The sequence below is a fragment of the Zalophus californianus genome, chromosome 4, assembly GCF_009762305.2.
Source record: "Zalophus californianus isolate mZalCal1 chromosome 4, mZalCal1.pri.v2, whole genome shotgun sequence".
Taxonomy (NCBI): Eukaryota; Metazoa; Chordata; class Mammalia; order Carnivora; family Otariidae; genus Zalophus; species Zalophus californianus.
Window position 1 is genome coordinate 25040291 of NC_045598.1, and position 24646 is coordinate 25064936.

Below are 24646 nucleotides of genomic sequence, written 5' to 3' on the forward strand. Positions count from 1 at the left end.
CTGTTCACACCTTCTCTCTCTGCAAACCTCCCATCACCTGCTCTTGTCCATCATCATCCAGTCGGCAGCCTTGCTTCCTACCTCACTGGGAAAGGGGAGGTCCTCAGAAGAGAATCCTCTCAAGCTCCCACCCCTGCCCATTTACTCCCCCTCCTCTGGGCTCCCGAAGATGAGCTGTCTGGGCTCCCAGCAGACGCCGCAGCAGACCCCCCTCCTGGCCGTCTCCCTGGCCACTCTCTCTGCCCTTCGCCCTCAGCTCTGCCCTCCTTCCACCGGGTCTTTCCCATCATCCACAAATAGACTGTTACTTCTTTCACCTTCAACGGCCTCTGCCACCTTCTCTCTCCGTCCCTTAAATCAAACGCCTGCCTTAGAAATAGAAAGCACTGTCTCCACTCGCTCTCCTCCCACTCGCTCTTGGCTGGCCTCCTATCCAGCTTACGCCCCTGCGGCTCCACTAAGTTCTCGTCACCGAAGACCTGCATGTTGCTGGAGAACAGTCAGTTTGGGTTCTCCCACCTGGCCTAGTGGCCTTTGCTGCCCTCAGCCACTCTCCCTACTTGGCTTCCAGGACATACCCGGGTTCCCCACCCCACTTCTCTGGCTATTCCTTCCCGGTCCCCTTGGCTGGGTCTCCCTCCTGTCCCTACGATCTGGGGAGTGCCCCAGGGCTTCAAAGTTGAGAGCAGCCCTGTCTCTCTTCTTTCACTTCCTAGGTGATGTCATCCAGGCTCATTAAATACAGCCCACACGCTGACATCGCCGGCCCTGACCCTTGTCCTCTACAGTACTAGTGATTCCATCTGCCTTCACTAAGACATCTCATCCGTATGGCAGACCTCACGTGCTTACAGCTCTGTCCTTCCAGGCACCTCGGCCTGCATCGTTGTAGTTTCCTTGTCTTCTTTCTCTCACACTTGAGATCCGATTCATTAGCAAATCCTGTTGGCTCTCCCTTCAAAGTATATCCTAAATCTGATCACTTCTCTCTACCTCCACTGCCATCACCCTACTCCAAGCCACCATCGCTCGCCTGGAGTATTGTGGAAACCTCCTACCCAGTGTCCCAGCCTCCACCCTTCACCCACTTCGGTCTGTTCTCAACCCAGCAGCGAGAGGGAGCCTCGAGGAACTTAAGCACATGCCACTGCATGTCCCCAAGCCCTCCAATGGCTCCCATCTCACTCAGCATGAAATCTGAGTGATCTGAGTGAAACTTCAGATTTCAAGTTCTCACCCTGGCCCGCAGGCCCTCAGGGTCTGGCCACTGCCACCTCCCTGACCTCACCTTCTACTCTCTTCCACTCTAGCCACACCAGCCTCCTCACTGTTCCTTGAATATGCCAGGCTTGCTCCTGCCTCAGGGCCTTTGCGCTTGCTATCCCCACTGCGAGAGACACTCTTCCCTCAGAAACCTGCATGGTTTCTGAGGGGAGACACTCTCCTTCTTCCTTCAGGCCTTTACGTCTATGCTTCCTTTCTGGTGAGATCCTCTAACTGGACCTTCTACCTAAAATCACTATCTGACCTAACACCCCCTAGCTCCCTTCCTTATCTTTTATCTTTCTCTAATGAACTATGGATTTCACTTATTTACTTTCATTTTCTCTCTCCCTATGATGTAAGATCCATGAGGGCAGAGACTTTTGCCTGTTTTGCTCACTGCTATGTCTCCAATACCTCGAATAGTGCATGGTGTGATATGTGTTGTAGGATGGATGAATGAACTGCCCAAGGCCTCAGTCTCTTCATCGGAGAATGGACATACTAATGGCCTCACGATGGCTGTATGAGGATTCACTGAGCTGAGTGATCATGCGGGACAGGCCCTGGAAGACAGCAGGTGCTTGGCAAGAAACTCTCCTCCTCCCTCTGCCCTGCCCCCATGCTGTATTCAGAGCAGGCAGCTGGGCAGGGACGTAGCCCCCTAGCTCCTGCCCGTGCTAACCCTTGCCTCTTCCTGGGTGCTCCTGGGGATGGGCAGGAAGGGCCTTACCTGGGTGGATGTCCTGGAACAGGGACTTCCAGATGGTGTACTGCAGGGGGCCCGTGTACTTGGAGGTTGGGAAGTCTTCATAAGTCAGATTGGTCTCATGGATTTTCCCTTTAAGCCTGGAAGGAAAGCAGGACAGCAGGTTGCATTGGGGGCTGGAGTTTGGTCCCAACACTGGGGGCCCTACAGCCACCTTCGGCGCAGCTGATGAAGGGCGAGGTCATGTATGTCAAGTCTGCCAGCCCCAGAGTCAAGTGCCTGCTTATGCCACTTCCTACTTCTCTAGCCTCATTTTCTTCAACTTTAAAATGGGTACTGAGATAGCACCTGCCTTTCAGTCTTGTGAGGATGACGCGGCATAATGTATGTAAAATGCTTACCACAGTGCTTGGCTCACGGTCAACGCTGAATACATGATGTTAGCTATCAGACTTGATCATCAACAGACCAATAATGAAGTGTTATCATTATGAAAGGTGGCTCTGGGACCAGAGAGACGTGCAGCTGAACCCTGTCTCTGCCAAATACTAGATGAGGGGCCTTGGCCAAGTGATCTAGCTTCTCTGTGCCTGTTCCTACGGGTGTGAAAAGGGGACGGCGGCAGTAACTTATCTCCAAGGGAGCTAAGAAGATTATAATAATATAAATATTATTTACTACCTACAATATCAATGTTATAAACAATATGATATACGTTTGTAATATAAATAACGTTGCACTCTAAGTAATATTCTATATGATTCTGCTTATTACATAGAGAACAACTATGAACGCAGAAAGCCTTGTTAGCCCAGGCTCTGGCACAGAGCACATGCCCCGGAACTGTGTGATGAGGATGGGGCTGATGGCGTTCTCTGCGAGCCACCCCCTGCGCCTCACTTACCGCTCAGACAGCGAGGCCACCCCGGCCAGAAAGGTGTGGCGGTCGGTCTCGGCCAGCCGCTCCTGCAGGATCTGGGCCCCCTCCTGCACCTTGCGCAGCTGCTGGCTGTAACGCTGGACTTTCTGCTCGATGTCTGTGAGCGTGCGCGCTGTGTCGGCCTCCAACTCCTCCAGCATCGCTTTCTGCCGCTCACGCAGCAGCCGGTGCAGCCGCTCGAACGCCTCCCCAATGGTGGTCCGCAAGCTTTTGGTGGAAGACTGTGGGGACAGTCATCAGGGGTTAGGCCAGGGGGAGCGGATGGGGGGGAGAGGAGAGGGTGGGGGAGGGGCACGTGGAAAATCTCGGTGGCAGGACCGGCTGGCATCGCCCCAGACAGCACATGATTCCACGTGCCCTTTAGGAAACCCACTGAGGCTTGAACTAGAGGGGCTGTGGCTTGAAAGACATCTGGGGGCAGCCTCTTCAGCCCTGGTGCCCGACGGGCTGGCTGGAGGGACAGAGCAGGGAAAGGTGTGAGGATGATGCCCAGCTTTCTGGCTTGGGGGTGGGAGGGACAGGGAAGCTGGGGGAGAGGGGGTGGGGGGGGGAGAAGAGGCTGAGGTCAGTCTAGGATACAGTGAGGTCTTTATTTGTGAAAAAAAGAAAAAATCACTCGTGGGGCTCAAGCAAAGGTGACAAGGAGATCACAGATATCAGAGAGCTTTATAAACCGCAAGGTGCCGGGCAAACCTTGGTGGTCACCCGCCCTGTCCTGCCGCCCTTGAGACCCACCCCCCAGGCGAGAAACCAGAGCTGGAGGTTAAAGCCATGATCACAGGAGACAAGCCTGGATTTGCCTACTTCTCTGCTCCCGCGGGCACTGCCGGGCCCAGGAGGGGCCTGTGTGGTGAAGGGCCCAGGCTTCAGTGCCCAACAGCCCAGGTGAGAATCCTGGCTCTGGGTCTCTAGCTGTGGCAACTTCAGTTGCCTAATGTCTCTGAGCCTGTTTTCTTATCTGTGAGAGGAGTAGCACAACCACGGCGCAGGGGTCTGGGGAAGATTAAGCGGGGGCTTGTTTGCAAAAGGCATGGCATTGTTTGAGGTGCGGAGAAAGAGCCTGATTACGGAGAGATGGTCTCTGAGCCGGGGCCTGCAGGACAGGCAGCAAGTCAGCGGGGGATGCGGGGAGCATCGCATGGCGGGACAACACGGGTACAGAAGTGTGTCCAGGCTGCAGCAGTGTACGGAACCTGCCTCTGCAATTTTACTTTGTGGGATTCTGGCTGGGAGTTCACAGAGTCAGAGACCCCGCTGTGTTCAGTGCCCAGGGCTCTGTGGGAGGCTTGACAAAGGCTCAATTAGGGCCAGTTCCCTCCTGTAGCGGCGGCAGGAAGAACTGCTGGCAGCGGGCCAGCCTCCCCGCGCATGCCCACCCAGAGCGCCAGGCAGACAAAGGGGGTGGAGGAGAGGCTGGGGACGAAGAGCCAGGCTGCCTGTGGCCTCCCTGAGCCCCTCCCTGATCCCTCAGGCTTCTGTGCGGGTCACAGGTGGAGAAGACGGGGCCTGCTCTCCCTGCACCATCTGCCGCTGCCCTCCAAGGACGCCCAAATCCCACAGCCACCCCTTCCGGCTCCTTCTCGACCCCTCCATGGCAGTGTTTGGCGCACCGGCCACCCTCTACCAGCTGCATGTACTGGTTTGCCTCCCACCTCTGTGGCTGCTCCCTCTGGGCCGGCTCCTTCCGTTCTCACCTACATGCCCTCCTAGATGTTCCAGCCCCACTGCTTTGAGGATGGCTCCCATGTCCTTATCCGTGGCCTTGCGTGTCTCCTGAGCACCACATTCATCTTTCCACCTGCCTCAACCACAGACTCCTGGGATCCCACAGGCCATCCAACTCTCTTGGTCTGTAAGTCAACTCTGTGTCTTTGGCAACAAACTCAACGCCACAGTGACCCTTCTAATGTGCCAAGTGGGTCAAAGCCAATGCTGTTTAGGAAACTTTCTTGGCTCCTTGATAACTAGTAAAAGACTAAATTCCTTAGCCCAGCAATCAGAGTCCTTAGTCTGATCCCAGCTTACCTCTCTAGTGCCATTGTGCTGCTATTCCACCTGCCTAGAATGGACCACCCCCAAAACAAACTCTATTCAACAGGCAAACTCCTACTCGACCTGCAAGACCCAGATTGAAAGCTACCTCCTCTGTGTCATCCTCCCTAACTTTTTCAGGCAGTGAAATAGTTAAATGTCTCCAGAGCATTTTGTAAATATTCCTAATCCACAGTCTCACATAAAATGTGGCTCCAGCTAGTGGACAAACCCCCAGGGGTAAGAATGACGTCTTCCCCAGCCTTGTACTTCCCGTGCCCATCCCAGGGCCTGGCACAAAGCTGGTCGTCAGAATCTGCTTGAGAGGTGAAGGAGGGAAGAGTCTTGCCAAAAACTGCTCTGCAGAGGTGGGTGCAGACTCCATCTTCTTTTTAGGATGGGGGTCTAGTGTCTCCAGGACAAAAGAGGATGGATAGGAAAAGGGGGAGAGGCAGGGAGAGGGCAGCTCAATAGTGGAACGTCAGACTGACAGCCAATCACAGGGGCTTCAAGTATGTCCCTAAAAGGTCTTCCCAATGTACCTGTCTTGCTGACCACAAAGCCATAGATCTGGATGAGGACCTCCCAGCCTGGGGCTGGAATATGCACTAGGTTCTGACAAAATTGGACAGTAAGCTCCCAATTAACCACTCACTAGCTGTGTGGCCTTAGGCTGGTTTCTCAACATCTCTGTGCCTCAGTTTCCTTGCCAATAAAATAGAGATAACATTCCTGCCTCAGAAGGTGTCCCCCTCACATCACACATACACTCATCTGTTCTACAACTATTTATTATGTGGGAGGCACTGTGCTAGGTTCTGGGGAGTCCTGCTGTCATGGGGTGACATTCTGTGGGGTTCAGTGAGACAATGAATGGGAAACACAGTTACCAGCTCACCTGGCATGCCCCATTTATTCTAGTTTTTTCTAGGGCAGAGTCACCCCCACCCCACCCCCAACCCCTTTGGTGCTGTGGCTGGGAAAGCAGCCTCTACCCCAGCCCACCACATCCCTGGGAACACACAGGGGCTCGGAGGAACTGGGGCTGGTTCAGAAAAACACCCTGCCAAGAATGCGTCACTTGGTCAGCACTGACCAAGGAAAACATTGGGCCCAGGGAGGGAGATCAGACAGGCCCTCAGGCCGGGCCATTGGAGGGACAGGCGCTGCAGGAAGGCCGAGTCAGGCACCAGGTGAAATATGACCTCCAAAGCATCCATAGGCATTTCTTGTATAAACACCCCAGTCCAGACAGGAAGCAGGGCTGGGGGAACTGGAGGGGGAGGTGGCCCCACAGGACCCCCCAGAGGTAGACAGATGGACAGGAAAGCAGGGGAGGAAAAGGTCAGTGGAGAAAAACAATGGGGAGTGGAGAGAAGAGAACGCTGGGGAAAAACTAGACCATAATATTCGCTCTCATTCACATAGAGGCTTGCATTTGCTTCTCTTCACCTGAGGGTGCAGAATCACCAGGCAGATAGGGAAACTGAGGCTGTGGAAGGCAAATAGGCTAGCGTCCTCTGTTTCTCATCTATGGCCTGCTGAGGGTCCTGCCCAAAGGCATTCCAGAATGTTCTCTAAAGAAATGTTTGTCATGACCTCCCTGAGACCCCACACGGGTTGGTGGCCAAGCTTGGGCACAGATCTGGGTCTCCAATGGCCTCTCCAGGCCCCAGGTGACCCCCAGAGGTCCAGAGCATTCCTAAGGCTCTAGCTCAGCTGCTGCTAGCGAGGCGGGCCAGACTGAAATCAACGTAGAGCTTAGCAGCTGGGCCTGGGTCCCCAGTTCCTGGTCCCAGAAAGGGCAGAAATCAAAGCAAGCCTTGTCCAGTTGGTGAGGCATCAGTGGGGGGAACTCAGAGGGAGGCCCTGGGATCCAGAATTTCAGGGCTGGAAGGAGCCTGGCCAGGGTCTCTGGTGGACAGATGGGAAGACTGGGGGGCCAGAAAAGGATGCAGTTTACCCAAAGTCACACAGCCAGTTAGTGGCTGGATCAGAATCCAGGGCCTCCCTCTCAGGTCCAGAAAAAGCCTTTCTTTTCAAACCATTGCAGCCAGAGACTATAGGGATTGGCCCTACTTTGCAGTAGAGTCCATATCCCTACGGTCTGCGTTTAAAAGAGTGATACCAAGGCTGGGCCACAAATCATCAGGAGGGCTTCAGGGGAACACGCTCAGGGTTGGCTCCTCCGGACTGCTCCCTGGTCCCATCTCACCTTCCACCCAGAGCAGGAAGGGAGAAAGGGCCCCACCCTTAAACCCAGGCACCAGCCCAAATCCTTGCCCTCAGTCCTAGGAGTGGGTCGCATTTACCTTCGTGGAAGCTCCAGCCTCTGTTCCACTGCCCCCAGCCCCGCCCCTCTCATAATGGGTCTGGCACCTTTAAGCCCCGCCCCCTCCCATAGGGCCCCGCCCCCTCCGCAGGCTCCGCCCCCCGCGCCGGGCCGGGCTCACCTTCGTCTCGGCCAGCTGTCGCTTCAGCAGCTGAAGCGCCTCTGTGTGCTCCCGCTCGCTGTCCTGAAGGGCCTGAAGCTGCTCCTTCAGCTCCCTCTGGAACAACACAAGGCCTGGATGCGGAGCCCGGGCCAGACCGCCGCCGCGCTCCCGCGCCCCGGCCCAACACCGTCCTCCCCGCACAGTTCAACAAACCCCCCAGTCTCCCAGATACCCGGGCTGCCTTCATCTTTCCATCTTTCATCTGGAGGTTTGCGACAGCCTCCTCTCTAGCCATCCCAGGAGTTTACGATCTCCCTGTCTCCAACCCGCCTCCACATACATTCTGCCCCAGCCTGATTTGCGGGCGGAGACTCCCGGCTTAGCATCCCGCGGTGGGTACCAAGGCCGTACCACTGTGCTCCGCTTCGACTCACGCGTCCAGTGGGCTGGGCGCTGCTCTCAGTCCTGTGCTTGTATTGGGTCATTTAATCCTCTCAACACAGAGGAAGGCACTATTAATACCTCCATTTTCCAATGGAAAAATTGGTACAGAGAGCTCATGAAACTGGCCCCAAAGCATGCAGCCAAGCAAGTAAGGGTAAAACCATAAGTGGACCATGACCTTGACGTCAGGTGGGTGACATGGTTTCTACAGTGATGACACCCATGACAAACAGTGACAAAAACCCATACTATACAACATATGGAAACCTTAAGTAAGGCCACGAGCAGTATTACTGATTTTTCCTTTGCCTCAGGTTCCAGTAGGGCTCAGCAAGACGCTGCTAGGGATTTTGTTTTTATTTAAAAATTTGATATTTTGTTCATCATGGGTTTTTTTTTTTTGCTTTAATTTTAAAATTGCATTAAGTATTAACCATCTCAATCACTGAGTTTTGGGGTGCCTGCTTCAATGCTGTGCCTCACCCTCGTGCCACACCTGTCTCCACCACCCCTCTCCCCTCACTCCCATGCACCCAAAGCGGCCTTCTTCCTGTTGCTCCGACACGGGCTTGTCTTGGCCTCGTGATTTTGCCCTTGCTGCTTCCTCTGGCCAGTGCACTCCACTCAGATTTTCTTCCGGTGATTCCTTTGTGTCACTGACATATCAGGTCAGATGCCACCTCCTCAGGGAGGTCTCGCCAGACCACCCCATGTACAGCATCATCCCCTACACCCTCTGTCCCGCATCCTGCTTCGAGGTCCTCCTAGCACCTTCTGCTGTCCGAGATGCTCTTGCTCACTTGTTAGCGTGTTTACTGCTCATCTCCTCCACCAGACTGTGAATATCATGAGGGCAGGAGTCCTGTCTGGCTTGTTCACTGTTGGATCCCCAGTGTTTAGAACAGTGCCCAGCACACAGCAGGGCCTCGATGAATATTTGTCAAATGAATGAATGTGGTGTTGAGGTGGGTACCCCCGTGACAGGGCCAGCTGTCTGCACGTACTGGGCAGTTAGCTCACTGTATCATAACTAGTTCTCCTGTCTGTCCCTAGTGCCCCTCCCCCCCCATGAGCCCATGAGTCCTGCAGGGCGGACCCTTACCAGTCCCTGCTCTCTATCCCCTGTACCTATCAACGGCCTGACACTAAGATGGGGCTCAAGGAAGTTTGCTCTGTGGAAACAGCCTCTGAGCGGGACCTGGGTTTTCCAGTCAGCCTGGGCTGTGAGAGATGCCAGGAGCTGACTTACCTGTTCACCCTCACCTCCCTCCTACTCCCTGAGCTCATCAGAGCAGGGAGGACCCTTGGAAAACATCTGGTCCAACTAATTTTACAGACGAGGGAGTGACACGGGAAGATGGTTGTGATGGCACGCTAAGGGAAGCATGCAGAAATTACCTTTGCTTACTATCCCTTAGTCATGCAACAAATATTTACCGAGCAACTACTCTGTGCTAGGCACCACCGAGGCTCTGGGGATACAGCAGAGAGTGAGACAGACAGTCCCTATCCACAGGGACCGTCCAGTGTGGTGGGGAAGAGAGATAATGAGCAAGGAAAATAACAAAAGAACCAGGTGATTCTGGGTTATGGTCTGTGCTCTAGAGAAGATAAAGCAGTGCGGGATGGGGGCGAGTTTGGGGGAAGGTGGTCAGGGAAGGCTCCTCTTCTCTGAGCCGTGACCTGAGATGACACAGCGGCAGGATGAGGAGCCAGCCTTGGAAAACAGGAGTCCCTGATGACTGATCGAGAAGGCAGGCCTGCCTCTTCCTCTTGGACTCTGGGAGCAACAGAACACTCCTTTGCCCATTCCACAAACACGTGCGGAGGTCTCCTTGGGCCCACACGGTGCTGTGTCAGCAACAGGCAGACGGATGCCTCAGGAGGGGTGCAGATGAGTTGGGGGGCAAGACAGGGACACATGCGTTAACATGACAGAGAATGCTGGAATAGGGTTAAGGGACACCAGACTTGCTGCTCTTCCCAAGTCCCCATCTCAGCGAAGGCCACCCCCACCCCTACTGCCATCCAAGTGAGAAATCTGGGAGTCATTCTTGACGCTGCCCACCCACCAGGGCAATGGGTCATCAGGTTTGTCTCGCCAGTTGTCTCCTGTCTACACCCACTGCCCCTCGTTTGGTTTTCACCCCTGCTTTTCTGGACTGTGACCCTAGGCTCCCCTCTGCCCCTGCACGCTCCAAGTGCCCCACAGAGCAGCTGGAGTGACTGCTCTATGGGACAGATCTGTCCATGCTTCTTCCCCGTGCCCCACTGCAGCATTTCCATGGTGTCTGGAAAGACAGCCATGAAGCTTGAGCGTGGCACTCAAGGCCTTCTCCCCTGGCCCCAAACTTCCTCTCTTGGTCCAGACCTGCACTGTCCAATAAAGCAGCCACCAGCCACATGCGGCTACTAAAGTTAACATGATTTGAAATGAAATAAAACTGAAACTCGGTTCCGCAGCGGCACCGAGGTGTTGGGTTGCATATTTCAAGTGCTCAAGAGCCACATGGGACCGGTGGCTAGTGTCTCAGACGGCACAGATGCGGAGCACCAGGAACTGTCTGGTCAAACCCTCTGGAACTCTCGAACAGGAAACTGAGGTCCATGAAAAGGGACTGACTGGTCCGGGGCCACACAGCTTGAAAGAGGAGAACCAACTGGAAAATGTACGGCCGGCAGAAGTGAGACACAAAACAGGAAGCTCTATGGGGCAGAGCTAGCTCTGAAGAAGGGCCGCCATGCTGAGGTTTGGGTTCACAGGCTCACAACCACCTCATGAGGTGAGTGCCTTTAACACCTCCATCTCACGGAGGGGGAAACAGAGGCTCAGAGAGGTCAGACAGCTTGCCTCAGGTCACACAGCTCCATTTCCAAATCCGTAAAGTGCAGCTAATATCAGTGTTGGCTCTGTGGTTGTGAGGATCTGATGACTTAATTCATGCCCTGACACGACGCCCAGGGTACACTCAGTCACTCTTGGCTGCTGTCATGGTCATCATCATCATCCCAATGACATGTGAGACAGGGAGTCAGAACTGGCAGAGCATCCAGGAGAGACTTTATTTCTGATTTGGAAAGCCCAGGGAAGATGGATGGATGCGCAGGGTTCCTTCAGGTCTCCTGGGTGGGGCCAGAGCATCCCAGGTGGACAGACTAGTCGGGCAGGGGCACACCTGGTGTGTGCAGGAAGTGGGGGGCAGGTGGGGATGACGGGAGCCAGGCTGGACAGGTGGGTGGAGTCCCAAGCTGGAAAGGCCAGTGGGGTTAGCTGGGGTGAGAGCGGGGGGGGGGGGGAGGAGGCCTTGAAGGTCAGCTTGGGGGAGCTGGACTCTGCCGGCCCCATCAGAGCAGGAGCATGTCAGGAGTGGGAGAGTCGGGAGGGGCAAACCTCAGAGGGCAGAGCCACAGCTCTGTGCCCCTTCCTTTGGAGATGAGCACAGTTAGGGCTGGCACAGACCTGAGTAGCAATTATGCAAATGTCAGCTGAGAGGCTCGGGGCTCCCATAGGTTTGGAGAGGCCAGGACTGGGGCAGCAGCTGGTGGCGGGCGGGGGGGTGGGGGGGGAAGGACAGAGAGCCAAGGTTCCTATGCTCCCCAGGCCAGACTGCCCCTCCTGTGGGGCCACCCCTCTCCCAGCCTAGAGGGCAAAGCTGCTGCAGGAAGCCATCTCCTGAAGGCTTCAGGGACCCTTCTCACCCCTGTCACCAAGCAGTGCTGCCCAGGGCAGATAGCGTGAACTCTGGGTTTGAGTCCCAGCTGTATGACCTTAGGCGGATCACCTCTTCCCCTCTCAGGGCCCACCTCTCAGAGCCTTATCTGCAAAATGGGCATCAGAGTCACCCATGGGGTTGGGGTGGGACTAAATAAGATGGCCCCGTGAAAGGGCCACGTAGGTGCCCAGGTCCCCTCCCCTTCTCCACGCTCCGATACGCGCTCTCTCTCCTGCTCTGACCCAAGGACACCAGAAATCTCAACATGGCCAACTGAACTTGCCCCACCTTCTTCCTCTCCCCCATTCCTCTCCCACGCCCAGAACCCCTGATGCTCCTGCTCCCCCTGAACTCTTGCATGTCTTCTCTCTTTGAACCCCACCCCTCCCGGACCCTCCCAGACAATCCTCCCGGACCACCCGCAGTCTCTTGCAAGGCCTCCTCATTGCTCCCTTTGCCCCCAGGCTCTCCCAGCCCTCCAGTTGCCCACTGCCCAACCTGCAGGCCTGGCCAGGCCCCGCTTGCCGGCTCAAACCAGGTCCTGGCTCCCCAGCGTCTCCAGGAATGAATCCAAGCTCCTTGGGGTGGGGATTTGAGAGTGGGCCCCCGCAACCTCACTCCCCCATTCCTGCCAGGCCCCAGATGCCCTCCCCTCCAGCCACAATTACCCACCAGCTCATCTCCAGGCCTGTCCCTGGGCTGACAACCTAAGTTCCAGTTCCAGCAACACTTACTGGTGCCATGGCAGTGGGCACAGTTTCTGAGCCTCCGTTTCCTCAAAAGAGGGCAATGCCACCCACTGCACAGGTGTGCATGAGGATTCGGTGAGAGTGTCAGCCATAGCGCTGCCCCTGCCCCCGGGCAATGGGGGCCGTGAATGGCTTTACCCCTGGTGTCCACAATGTCTTCTCTCTTTGCCCTCAGCTCAACCGTCAGCCCCACGGAGGCCTGGATGACTCTCAGTTACAGCCAGAGGAGCCGGGGCCATGACGCCCGCGGTCGATGGGCCTGGCTCCCCCCCAGCAGGCGCTCTCCCGGGCCCAGCACACAGCCTGGCCCCCAGCAGCCACAGCAGTAGTGCTGACTGAAGAAATTACTGAGTGAATCCCTAATTCAGGATGGACCCCGCCTCCAAATCCTCCACACCCACCCCAGTGTCCAAGCAGAGCTCAGGGTCCGCAAAGTAAATGAGGCTGTGCCATGGTTTCTGAGGCCCCTCCACCGTCGGATGCTGCGTGAGGCAGTCAGGATGTTGGGGAGGAGGGTGAGTTCTGGGCCAGACAGACCGGAGTCTGAGCTCCCAGCTCTGGCTCCCGCCTGCACCCGTCTTGCGCTCTCCCACACCCACTCCATCTTGGGCAAGTTACTGAACCTCTCAGCCTCAATGTCTTCATCTGCGAAATGGTGCTGGTGCGAGTCCCACACAAGGAATTGGGAAAGGAGAAAGGATTTCATGGCCGTCCCAGCACCTAGCTCACAGCCAGTGCCTGATGAGCGCAGCTGGTGTTTCCTTAGAGTTGTTCTTTCTGTTGTTGTCACTGCCCACCCAATCCTTTGCCTTCTGTGAAATAAATGTCCCGAGGCAGCCCAAATTCAAGTTCCTACACTGTGGCCTGTGCCTAGCCAAGGTGTCCTGGATGAACATTCCTGGCAGCCCGCGGACACCTGTGAGGAGGGAAGTAGGGATGCCAACAGCAAGCCCCGAGTTTGACTCACTGCCAGCTGCTTCCCTGTCTGTGGCGCTGAATAAAGCAGCTTCAGAGCCATTAGCTGTCTGGATGGGCAGCGAGTCTCTCTCCCTCTTTACGCAGCAAGGGGACAGTCTTGTTACTTCGATCTCCCAGGCTGGGAAAGGCTGAGAGGAGGCAGTGCCTTCTGCTCAGCTGGAAGAAGCTGGAGTCAGGATTTGAACCCAGTCCCCTCACCCCGCCCTTTCCCCCATGTGGCTGTCTCTCGGCAGCTCTGGGTCACCACGCCCAGCTCATCAGGGCTCCCACCCAAGGTTAGTGCAGCACCGTCTCCCCCGGCAGGACAGAGGCCTTGGGAAAGGCTCCAATGGTCACATAAGGCCTGGAAAGGGTGTCTGGGACTGAATGTGATCCCTTCTCTGGAGGCATGGAAGCTGAGGTCTCAGGCCAGAGAGTGGGATGCATGTCTGACCAAGATGACATCCAGCCACCTGCCCTCAGGGCATCAGCTAGCACAGACCGTGTCCTTAGCCTGACCCTGTGTTGAGTACTTGAAACACAAAGACAGGCAGCGTGGGAGAGGTGGGGAAAGGGAGGGGGGGTACTACCTGGCCCTCAGAGGTAGCTGGGAGGCTGTGAGTGGCCCAGTCAGACTGGCTTCTAATCCTGCCCCTGCCACCTCCCAGCTGGGTGACTGAACAAGGCACTCAATTCCTCTGAGCCTGTTTCTTTATCTGGAAAAGGAGTAAATGACAGGACCCACTCAACAGGGTTTTATGAAGATTAAATGAGGTAATACAAGAAAAGCGCTTAGTCTAGTCCCAGGCAATGCACCAAGGCCCAATAGGTATTGGCTGAGAAGCTCCAAACCCTTCTGAGATGGGGCTCCCTCCCTCCCTTTGGCTCTACGGTCCAATGCTCAGCAGTGAAAAAAAAAGGTGAGGCAGGGAGGCACACACACACATACACACGCTCACATGCTTTTATACAATAAAAATTCTGAATAATCACAAAGCAATTCTAACCATGTTTTTCTATGGGGTGAGATTATGGGGGGGGACTTTAACTTTTATATTACATAGCTCTGTTGATTATGTTAATTTTATAATCAGAAAACAATTCCTTAAAAATTGTTGTGTGCTACTCAGTGGCAGGCACAGTATCAGGCACTTTTGATCCAGCATCCCTAACCCTCAGAACATCCTTCCCAGGGAGGTCATCTTTTTTATTTATTTATTTAAAAAAAATTTTTTTTTTGTTATGTTAATCCCCATACATCATTAGTTTTTAATGTAGTGTTCCATGATTCATTGTTTGTGCATAACACCCAGTGCTCCACGCAGAACGTGCTCTCTTTAATACCCATCACCAGGCTAACCCATCCCCCACCCCCTCCCCTCTAGAACCCTCAGTTTGTTTTTCAGAGTCCATCGTCTCTCATGGTTCGTCTCCTGCTCCGATGTCCCCCCCTTCATTCTTCCCCTCCCAGGGAGGTCATCTTAACCCCATGTTACAGATGAGCAGGGGGAGGCTTAGAGAAGTGAAGTGATCTGACCAAGGACACACAGCTCATCAATGATGATGCCAGGATCTGACCCCAGTATTGGAATCAAGTTCAAAGCAATTCTGCTTGGCAGGTCAGGGAAAGCTTCATGGAGGAGGTGACATTTGAGCTGAGCCTGGAAAGCTCATTAGAGCTTCTCTAGGCCAAGGTTCTCAACCAGGGGTGACTCTGACCCCAGGGGACATTTGATGAAGTCTGGAGACGTTTTTGGTTGTCACAGCTTGGTGGGATGGGAGGGGTGGGAGGGTGGAGGGGGTGAGGGGAGTGGGAGGCGCTGCTGGTTAGCGCTAGTCCGAGGCCAGGGATACTCCTAAACATTCTACAGTGCACAAGATTGCCTTGCATACAAAGACTCACCTGGCCCCAAGTGTCAATTGCGCTCAGTATGATAACATACTACAGCTGTCATTTACTGAGTGCTCACTATGTGCTGAGTGCAGTACTAAGTTCTTGCAAATGCCATCTCATTTCATCCGCCCCCATCACCATCAATGAGGGACTTGAAGCTCAGAGGTGGAAGTAACTCTTCTAAGGCCACACTGCCAGAAAATGGTGGCACCAGGATTGAAGCTGCCCAGTACAAAGCCAGAGTTCTTCACCTTTCTGCTCTGCTGCCTCCAGGATTTATAATAAATGTAAAAGCTGCAGGCCAACCGCTAGGTGGGATGTGAGGAGACTCCAGCTGAGCCCAGGCACAGCCTCCTCTGGCCTCGGGCCTGGGGAAAGGTCCGCTTCCTCCTCCTCTGCCACTTACCCATCTGTCAAGTGAGGGTTGCACCAAAAGATCTCCAAGGTTCTCCAGCTCTGAGTCTGTTATTCTCCAGGAGAGGGACCCAAGCCCAGGCTCTAGGAGCCCTGGGGATGGAACCACCAGCAGCCGGGAGAGGAGGGGGTGTGCTGGGCAGGCTCAGCCTCATTCCCAGTGCACACGTAGCGAATGAGCTCTGCTCTGTTGATTATGTTACCCCACAAGGTGAGAGAGGCAGGTGGGTTGGGGAGTGGCTTGAACCTCACCCAGGAACTCCCCACTCCAAGGTGGAAAGTATGTTTCTCTGCCACCTTCTTGCCAAGCCCAAAGGAGGAGCCAAAGCAAGGTCTCCTCTCAGGCAAGAGAGGCCGGGCTGGGCACTTGCCCAGCTGGGCATGTGAGGTCTCACAGGTAGAAGGAGAAAGGATGGGAGGGGGCATGCTGACTCAGCCCCTCCCCTGTGCCAAGCATCTCAAACAGCAGTTCACCTCAGGTCAGCCTCCTGAAATCCTGGTAGGAAAGAACCATTGTGACCCCAGTCTACACACCAGAGCATCAAGGCTTACATGAAGGGACTTGCCGAGTCACACAGACAAGGCTGAAGGAAGGTTTGGAGCCCAAGTCTATCTGCCCACAGGATAGTGCACTAGAAGGTAGGTGAGTGGCCGTCTTGTTCTTTTCACCGAAGAGTAAAAGTGTTTCAATAACATTTAGAGAAAATACACATTTAATTTCTCCTGTATTCCCCAGGATATGGAATGGATTGCAAAAAACCAAAACACAATTGTTCTGATTTCCTGGTTTGCATTCAGGGGAACCCAGGCTCAGAAGGCAGAGGCCTCTCTAGCTAGAAAGTAGACAGGGAGAGGAGGGGCTAAGCGGCAGAGGAGGGATCTGGCCTGGGGCAGGCAGAGCTTTCTAGCCTGGCTCTCTCATTGTCTGGTAGTGTGGCTTTGGGTAAGTCCCATCACCTCTCTGGACCTCAGTCTCCACATCTATATTAGGAAGAGGTTGGACAGATGGTTTCAGACAGAGTCCCTTCAAACCCTCACCACCTGCACCCAGCCATGTCAAAGGTTCTCCCCTCCCTGTTTATGTGACTTCACAGATGGAGAGATGGGGATACCAGGGCCCGGCACAAAATGCTCTGGGGATGGAGGGCCGATGCCAGCCTATGCAAGCTCCCAGAGCCCCCAGTTCTTGTTCTCCATCCTCAAAAAGCCAGACTGGGAGGGAGTCAGCCATGGTTTCGGGATGAAAAGGGCAGGGAGGGAGAGATGGTGAACATGGGGCCATTTCTCCTGGGCCAAGGGTCATCCACACATCTGCTAAGTGCAGGCTGACTTGCAGAGACTCATGTTGGTTGGGGGGGGGGCGGGGGCAGGGAGGACCCCTCCTACAAAGTAGGGGAAAGTAGTTATTTAGCTCCTGCTTAAGCATCTCAAGGGCCAGGGAACTCACTGCCTGCCAAGTTAGCCCACTGCATATTAAAAAAAAAAATGAATGAAAGATCTGCTTCCAAAGTCTCCAGTCTGGGACTGCTCAGGCCAGAATTGGTCATTCACTCATTCATTATTCAAACTTTACTGATGAGTACGGACGTGCCAGGCTTTCGGGCCATAGATATGATGAATCACAGACTGTCTCTGCTCTTTGGAAACTGTGCTAGACTGGTATCCCAAAGCCAAAGATACAGGACTGGTGGATTGAAATGGTTTAGGTGGAGGTAAAGATTAGACTTCCAGGCTGAAATAAGCTTGGGTGCCATTCTAGTAAACACATTAAATGGATTTCTTTGCTACAAGATTTCTCCAAACCTTTAATATGAAAAATGTACATGGAGATTCCTCCAAGGGGGTATCTAGAATATACTGTATTTCCCCAATATAGCTGATCTTGGAACACTACTTTTTAAAACAGCACACTTATTAACAGAGGATATTTGAGGAAATGCAGCTCCAATGCCTTTTTTTTTTTTTTTGCCAGGGGAGCTTGGGGAAGCCTTACACCGAGAGGACATTTGAGCAGGGCTTTGAGAACTGAGTAGGAGTTGGTCAGTGAAGATGGGAATGTTTAAGGGAGATCATTTATAGTCCTGGGCTGACTATGCTCAGGTTACCCTGCATATACTGTTTCATTTAGTCTTCAAAGATCTTGATAAGGGTGACAGAGCCAAGGAATCATCAAAAGCCTCTGGAGACTCCCAGAGATCCACCCCCCTCTCTTTTCTTGAATCACCCCACTTCAGGGCCTTATTCTCCAAATCCTGAGTCTTAAGTCCTGTTCCCACAGTCAACATGGCCTCTCCTCTGCTTTAAACCCAAAATAGTTTCTTACAGTACCTGGACTTGATCCCAGCTTTAATCCCTCACACACCTTGGCCTAGGCCTTGGCACCCAAACTCACCCTCTCTGCAGTTTAGATAGCCATAACTTAGACCCTCTCTCAGATTTCACCCTGGCCTGCCCAGTGCAATCTAGCCCTGGTACTGCCCCCTAGGTCCTGATGCACACCTGATTGAGACCTGCCCCATGGTGCCTCAAGCCTGCCCCTCAGCTACCCCAAACAGTCCTGACCCATTCCCGGACGGCGGCCCCGCCCCCTGTCTAGACTTGATAGTGTTCCCATTCCATCTGCGTCTTTGTCCCACCTCTGTCCTGAACCATTCATTTGTGGACCCCGCCTTCAGGTCCAGGCCCCTGACCCCAGACAGTGGCCCTCCAGCTCTAATTCGTCCCCGCCCCAACCCTGCCCCAAGCCCGTACCTGGGCCAGCTCTGATCTCACTGGTACCAGCCATGCCACTCCATGGGTGACCCCTCCCCAACCAAGGACCCACCCCGACTTCGGGTCTGTCTCAGACGCGGCCAGACGCTGACGCCCTTAGGCCCCGCCCCCAGCACCCCGCCCTCTCTCCGCGGCCCCGCCCCGTCCCGTACTAATTCTGATAGGGCCCTGACCCTGCCGGCGGCCCCGCCCCGTGACAATTTTGCCTAGGCCCACCCCACGGTCCAGCCCTGACCCCGCCCCCGGCCCCGGCCCCGCCCTCGGCCGGCCGGGCAGCTCACCTGCAACTCCTCGAAGGCATCGTCGATGCCGGTGACCTGGTGCTGCTCGTGCAGCGCCGGCTCGTCGCAGAAGAAGCAGAGCAGCGCGCGGTCCGTGAGGCAGAAGAGCTTGACCTTGTCGTGCGCCTGGCAGGGTCGCGCGACGCGGCGCGCGTTGAGGATGGCGTCCAGCGGGAAGGCGCTGTAGCGCTCCACGATGTTGGCTAGCTTCAGGCTGGGCGCGAGCGCGGGCTCGGCGAACGTGCGCCGGCACTCGGGGCAGTCGCGGGCGCCCTGCGCCTCCTGCCTCACCCAGTGCTCAGTGATGCAGCGGCGGCAGAAGTAGTGCTCGCAGCCCAGGCTCACCGGGTCCTGGTAGATGCTCAGACAGATGGAGCAGAGCAGCTCGTCCTTGAGGCTGCACGCCATGGCGCTGGGGGCGGCGGAGAGGGGGCCCTGAGATGCAGGGGGGCGGCTGAGCGAGCGCGGCGCTGTCGGGGGCAGCACCGAGGGATGGGTGCGGGGAGCAGGCGGGGAGCCGCAGGAGTACGAGCTACAGAAGGAAGAAGGGGGACTGTCCGGGAGGGAAGGGGGGGGACGCGAGGAAGAGGGACAGGGTAGAGACTAGTCGGGACGCGAGTCCAGGAAGGTGGTCTCGAGGTAGTGGATGACTCGAAGCGATGGGTGCTGGAGGGAGGGGGCCTTGGTGTCTGAGGGAAGAGGTTCTTGGCAAGGAGGTTCTAGAGTAAGGGACAGTGTGAAGGGATGGGTGCTCGGAGAAGAGGATCCAGGAGGGGAGCGGAGGCCTTGGGGGGGGGCTGAAACCCCGGGATGGGTGCAGTGGGGGGAGGGGGAGAAGCAGGGGATGGGGAATTCTGGGGAAGGGGGAAGCCAGGCAAAGCGGCGCCGCGGTTGTGCGTGGCAGAGGAGAGGAGGAGTGCGAGCAAGCTCAGCTGCACGATCCCGGCCCCAAGACCCCACCCGGCGTGGCCCCTTACCCCTGCCGGCTCAGCGGCCACTGCTCAGGTCCGAGCGCAGCCTCTCAACCCGGAACCAGCCGAGCGCGAGCTCCCGGCGGCAGTGACTCCCTCCCCGCCCCCGCGGGCCGGGCCCAGGCGACTCCGCCCCTACGGCGGGCGGGGGAGAGGAGAGGCGGGGCCAGGCCTCCAGCCTGCGGACCCCCTCTCCGCCCCCACCGTTCCCCTACTCCCCCCCGCCCGACCGAAATCCAGCTGTTCCTTCAGGATCTGCACACGGAACAACGTGCGCGTCTCGCTTAGGGTCCCTGCGGGGGGTGAGGATAGCTAATTTAAGAGGATAAGGAATAAACAAGGAGCATCTTTATGGATCATCGACTTGAAGATTTAGGAAAAATATTTTTTAATAAAACAAGCAAGGATATGTCCTGTAATCTGTATAGAATACAACCTTTGCATAAAATGTAAAGATAAACTCGAGAGAATGCCCTGCTTGCTTTGGGCAAGTTCAAGATTTCCACTTCACTTTCTTAAGGAGTGCTTGGGGGAGAAGTTTAGAAAGCCCAGACCCGCTACCGTGTGACCCAAGGTAGCCTCCGTTCAGGAAACATTTCCGGAGTTTTTATATTGTGTGTGTGTGTGTGTGTGTATGTGTGTGTGTGTGTGTGTGTGTGTGTGTCTGCGCGCGCGTGCGTATGTGTTTGGCGAGTGGGGACGGTGGAGCAGGAGAGAAGGAGAGAGTAATAGGAGACCTTATCTTGTATGCCAGATGGAGAGGGGATAAGGGATTTCTAGATAGAGGGGACAGCCGGTGCAAAAGCACGGAGGCGTGAAAGGGGAGGGCCCTTTGAGGGAAGTGCAAGTAGTTCTATACTGTTGGGGGTGGGGTAGGGAAGGCAAGGAGCGGAGGGTGTTGTGGGTCACAGTAAAAGATTTCCTGGAGGCACTGGGCTTTTCAAGCGGAGGAATGACTTGGTCTGGTGTGGGTTTCACGGAGTCAGGGAGATGCTCTTTTCCCATCAGCAGGGTGGCGGCAGGGATCCTTTCTGATATGTCTGCATATGCGCAGTGCTTGGTACTCATTACAGCTGTGTAGCTGAGTAACAGCAACAAAGATGGAGACTGCGAAAGAAAGACTGTCCCCAGTTAGATCACCGTTGTCATAGTGCCTGCAGGGGACCTGCGCTGGGGCCGAGACACTGGGGAAGGAGAGAAGGCTAGGGTATTGAAAGCATAGACGCTATGGAATTTAGTAATGGATTGGATATGGGGGTGAGAGAGAAAGAGACATTGAACACGGCTCCCCAGTTTCTGCCTTCTCCAGACATGTCTTCACTGGAGTTAAACTTTATTGAGGCACAATTTAAGAAACAGTTCAAAGTTTACTCCTCTGGGCTGTTTACGTACTCTCCACATCCTCACCTGGTCCCGTGCCACCATCATTGCCAGAAACGAGTTGGTAACTCATGCCAAACCATTCCTCCACTTTTCCTTGCAGTCAGAGTCTGATTTTGTTTAGGTGAGTCCCTTCCGCAGGTGACCAAGGGAAGGCTGGCCCTAGCCCAGTCTAGGAGGAAGTCCCCTTTTGGCTCAAGTCCATTGTGATGGTTGCATTTTTCTTGCCAGTGATAGTTTGGGTTTGGACATGTGATACAGGTCCAGCCTGAAAAACCTAGAGGTCAAGCTTCTGGTGGGGAGGTGACTTCTGCTAAGGATCTCTTCCCTTTCAAAAACTCTGACCCCTTTCCTGATCGTGGATGTGTTTGGTGGTGATGGTTGGAGCTGCAGCAGCAAACTTGCTCCCAGTATGAGGATGCAGCCAACACATGACCGAGGCTGGGAGAGTCCTAGGGAAGAAGGGCTGGTGCTCTGACGCAGGCCTAGACTTTTGGATATATGAGGTGGCCCACCTTATTGCTTAAGCAAGTTGAATAGGGCTGTGCTGTCAGTTGGCAACCAAAAGAATCCCATATAACACACCAATATGCATCCCCAATATATTTTTTTTGTAAGAGGGGAGGGTCTAAATTATTGAAGCATTTGGAGAGAAATGAAAAAAGGCTTGATGATGGATGGACAGGCTTCATTTATTCAACATATAATCTATCCTCTTCTATGGCAATGGAGCACCCGGCCAAATGGCTGGTCTGCTAGAGACCGCACTTTCTAGTCGCTCTTACTGCTGACTGCGGCTTTGTGACTAAGTCCTTTCTAATAGAATGTAAATAGAAACAGTCCTTAAGGCATTGGGCTTTTGCTCTGCCATGCTCCATTTCCTCTTCCTTCGAGCTAGAACACAGATGTGCCAGGCACCGAGCTTCAATAATGCTTCAAAGGGGCTGACAGAGCAAAGATAAGGAACCTGAGCTCTGAATGACGACACGGAGTGGAATCACCCACCCACGCGGACTAGAGAAAGAGAAATAAGCATCCATTTTCAGTAAGCCGTTGTATTTTGGGTCTCTTTCTTGTAGCAGCTTGGCCTACCCCATGCCATCCCACTGCTGTTTTTAGAAGAAGCTCTGTTACTATGTGATGCTATTGTCTGAATCCTTTCAAATAGCTAAGCTCCCCTTGCTCTGTAGCCCCAACCCCTTCCCAAGTGTATGGAATATGGTTTTGTCTGGCTGTAAGTCAGTCTCTTGACCTTTTGCAGTGTTTTCTGCTTTTAGTCTTTTTACCCTTCCAGCAGTCCTTCTGCTGGCCTTACACCATCTTGGCTAAGATGCGGAACATACACTCACTCAGACTGCTGGTGATAGTTAGGTTTGGCAAGCCATTGCTCTTCCTGGATCATTGTTTCCCAACTTGATGTGGTTAGGTTTAGGGTCAAGGGGTCTGAACTGAGACGGGGTGGTCCTGACCGCAGTGCATGCTGACTGCTTCCATCCATACTCTAAAAAATAACTTCAGGAATTTTTCTTTCTAAAAATTATCCAAGAGATCTTGTTGAGTGAAAACACACACACACACTCAGACACGGACACACAGTCACACATAGGCACACAGCCATTATCTGCCTAGCAGAGATCTGCAGAACTCAATAGCAGTTCCAACGGTGTTTATCTGTGATCTAGGATTATGGAGGGGACATTGTGCATATAGCACTGTTTATTATTTAATTTTATAATCAGAAAAAATAAAGACACAAACGTCATTATTCATGGATTCCGTATTTGCAAATTCACCTACTTATAATTTTTTTGTCTTTAGAGAGGGGAAGAAAGAGAGAGCAGGGGGAGGGGGAGAGGGAGAGAGAACCTTAAGCAAGTTCCATACCCAGCTTGGAGCCAGACCCGGGGCTCGAAATCACAACCGTGAGATCATGACCTGAACCGAAACCAAGAGTGGGATGCTTAACCCACTGAGCCACCCAGGCGCCCTTCATCTACTTGTAAATCTGTTTGTAACCCCAAATCAATACTGGAGGAACTTCTGCAGTCATGCAAGGATCCACGCATGCACGGAGTCGTGAAAGTTTAGAGTTGCCTGATGTACATGTTCCCAGCTGAGGTCCAACGAGGTGACGCTCTGCCTTGTTTTAGCCCTCATACTATAAACAAGTGTCTTTTTCATGGTCTATTCAGTGCCACATTTTTCTCACTTGGGGGCTTTTTTTTTTTTTTTTGGTGCTATTGCTGTTTAAATGGGCCCCCAAGGGTAGCACTGAAGAGCTGTCTGTTTCCTAAGCGCAGGGAGCCTGGGATGAGCCTCAGGGAGAAAACACGTGAGGTAGATGAACTTCGTTCTGGGAATGACTTATGGTGCTCTTGGCCGTGAGCTCAATGCTAATGAATCAACAAAAAATTAGATAAGGTGTCTTTAAACAGAAACATACATAAAACAAGGTTATGTATTGATAGGTTGATGAAAGTGTGGCCAGAAGAACGCCGTATTTCCTCAAGGGGCAATGATTCAGTATTTCCTATTTCAGTCTTTGTGGCAACTTTATAGAACACAGCTAGTGTGAGTAACAAGTGGACTGTATTTAAAATTGTTGTTGTATCCAATAGCATCCACCACTACAAGGTACCAACAGCCATGTTCTTCTCCATCCAGGGTCCACGGGCTCAGGTTTGCTCCGAAGGGGAGGGGAAGGAGAAGGAGTACTGACTGAGCCTGTCCTGTGTGCCAGGCACTGTGCTAGGTGCTTCGTGGCATGGTTTAATTTAATCCTCACAACCACCCTCCAGACTTGCTGTTTTTCTGCCCACTTGCAGATAAGGACTCTGTAGCTCAGCAGGGTGAATGACTCGCCTAGCACCAGACCAAAGAGGAGGCACAGGCTTCTACACCCTGAGCTGATGGAGGAGATTGCACAGTGTGCAGCCTGGAACTGGGCCAGATCTGGGCCCTCAGCTCTATCCAACGGTCTCCGTCCCTCCCCATTCCAAACCTTTGCCTGTCTCCTCAAGCCCCGTGGACACACCCCTGCTCCTTTCTCTGTGGGGGACCTTGCCTCCCCCTCCATGAAGAAAGGAGACGCCTTTCTCTGGGGGCTTCTCAACTTCCAGTCCCCTTCAGCCTATCAACTTTGCTATAGAAAGACTTCAAGCCCTTTGTGAAATGAGGCAGAGTGTAATATAAACAAATGGATGAAGTCAGCACATTTATAACTTTATTCATCCTCACTTCCTTTCCTCGAGCCGGAGGGTGAGGTGTGCCTTCCGTTCAGAATGAATTCCTCCACCTGGACCTTGTCTAATCCCCTCAGAACTCCCCTGGGACCCAAGTCCTTCAAAGGTCCCCCTCTCCAGTGTCTTTGTGTTTCCTCTCTCAGCATTGGCTCCTTTCCCTCAGCCTGTGAGCATGCTCACCCTTCTGCAAGCAGCCCCTCTCCCCTGGCTCCCACCTCATTTCTTGCCTCTCCCCACCCCAGCCTTTTGAAAGCATCCCCTGCACACCCTCCCTGCAGCTCATCAACCCCAGCAGCCTGGCTCTACTCCCTGCCACTCACTGAAGTCACTAATAATCTCCTAATTGCCAATTAAAGAGAGCTGCTAATATACAGTCGCTGTGGCGGAAAAACAAAATACAGAGAAAAATTAAAAGGAAACTTGAAATATTCATGATTGCACCACCCAGAAA

General features: G+C 54.0%; 1 protein-coding gene across 3 annotated transcripts in view; it reads right to left on the reverse strand.

The window, feature by feature from the left end:
- The window catches only part of TRIM62 (tripartite motif containing 62), a 28734-nt gene extending 9064 nt beyond the window's left edge, over positions 1-19670 (reverse strand). Inside the window, exons 1-5 of one of the 3 annotated variants that reach the window (XM_027584246.2) lie at positions 19580-19670; positions 18603-19037; positions 7397-7492; positions 2877-3133; positions 1997-2112 (exon numbers count right to left, since the gene is read on the reverse strand). In XM_027584246.2, the coding sequence (XP_027440047.1) occupies positions 1997-2112; positions 2877-3133; positions 7397-7492; positions 18603-19010 (877 nt within the window). In that variant the 5' untranslated portion in view covers positions 19011-19037; positions 19580-19670. Of the gene's footprint in view, positions 1-1996; positions 2113-2876; positions 3134-7396; positions 7493-18602; positions 19135-19579 lie in introns of all 3 variants that reach the window. The other 2 variants (XM_027584264.2, XM_027584257.2) reach the window with 2 other exon arrangements.
- Positions 19671-24646: the final 4976 nt, after the last annotated feature.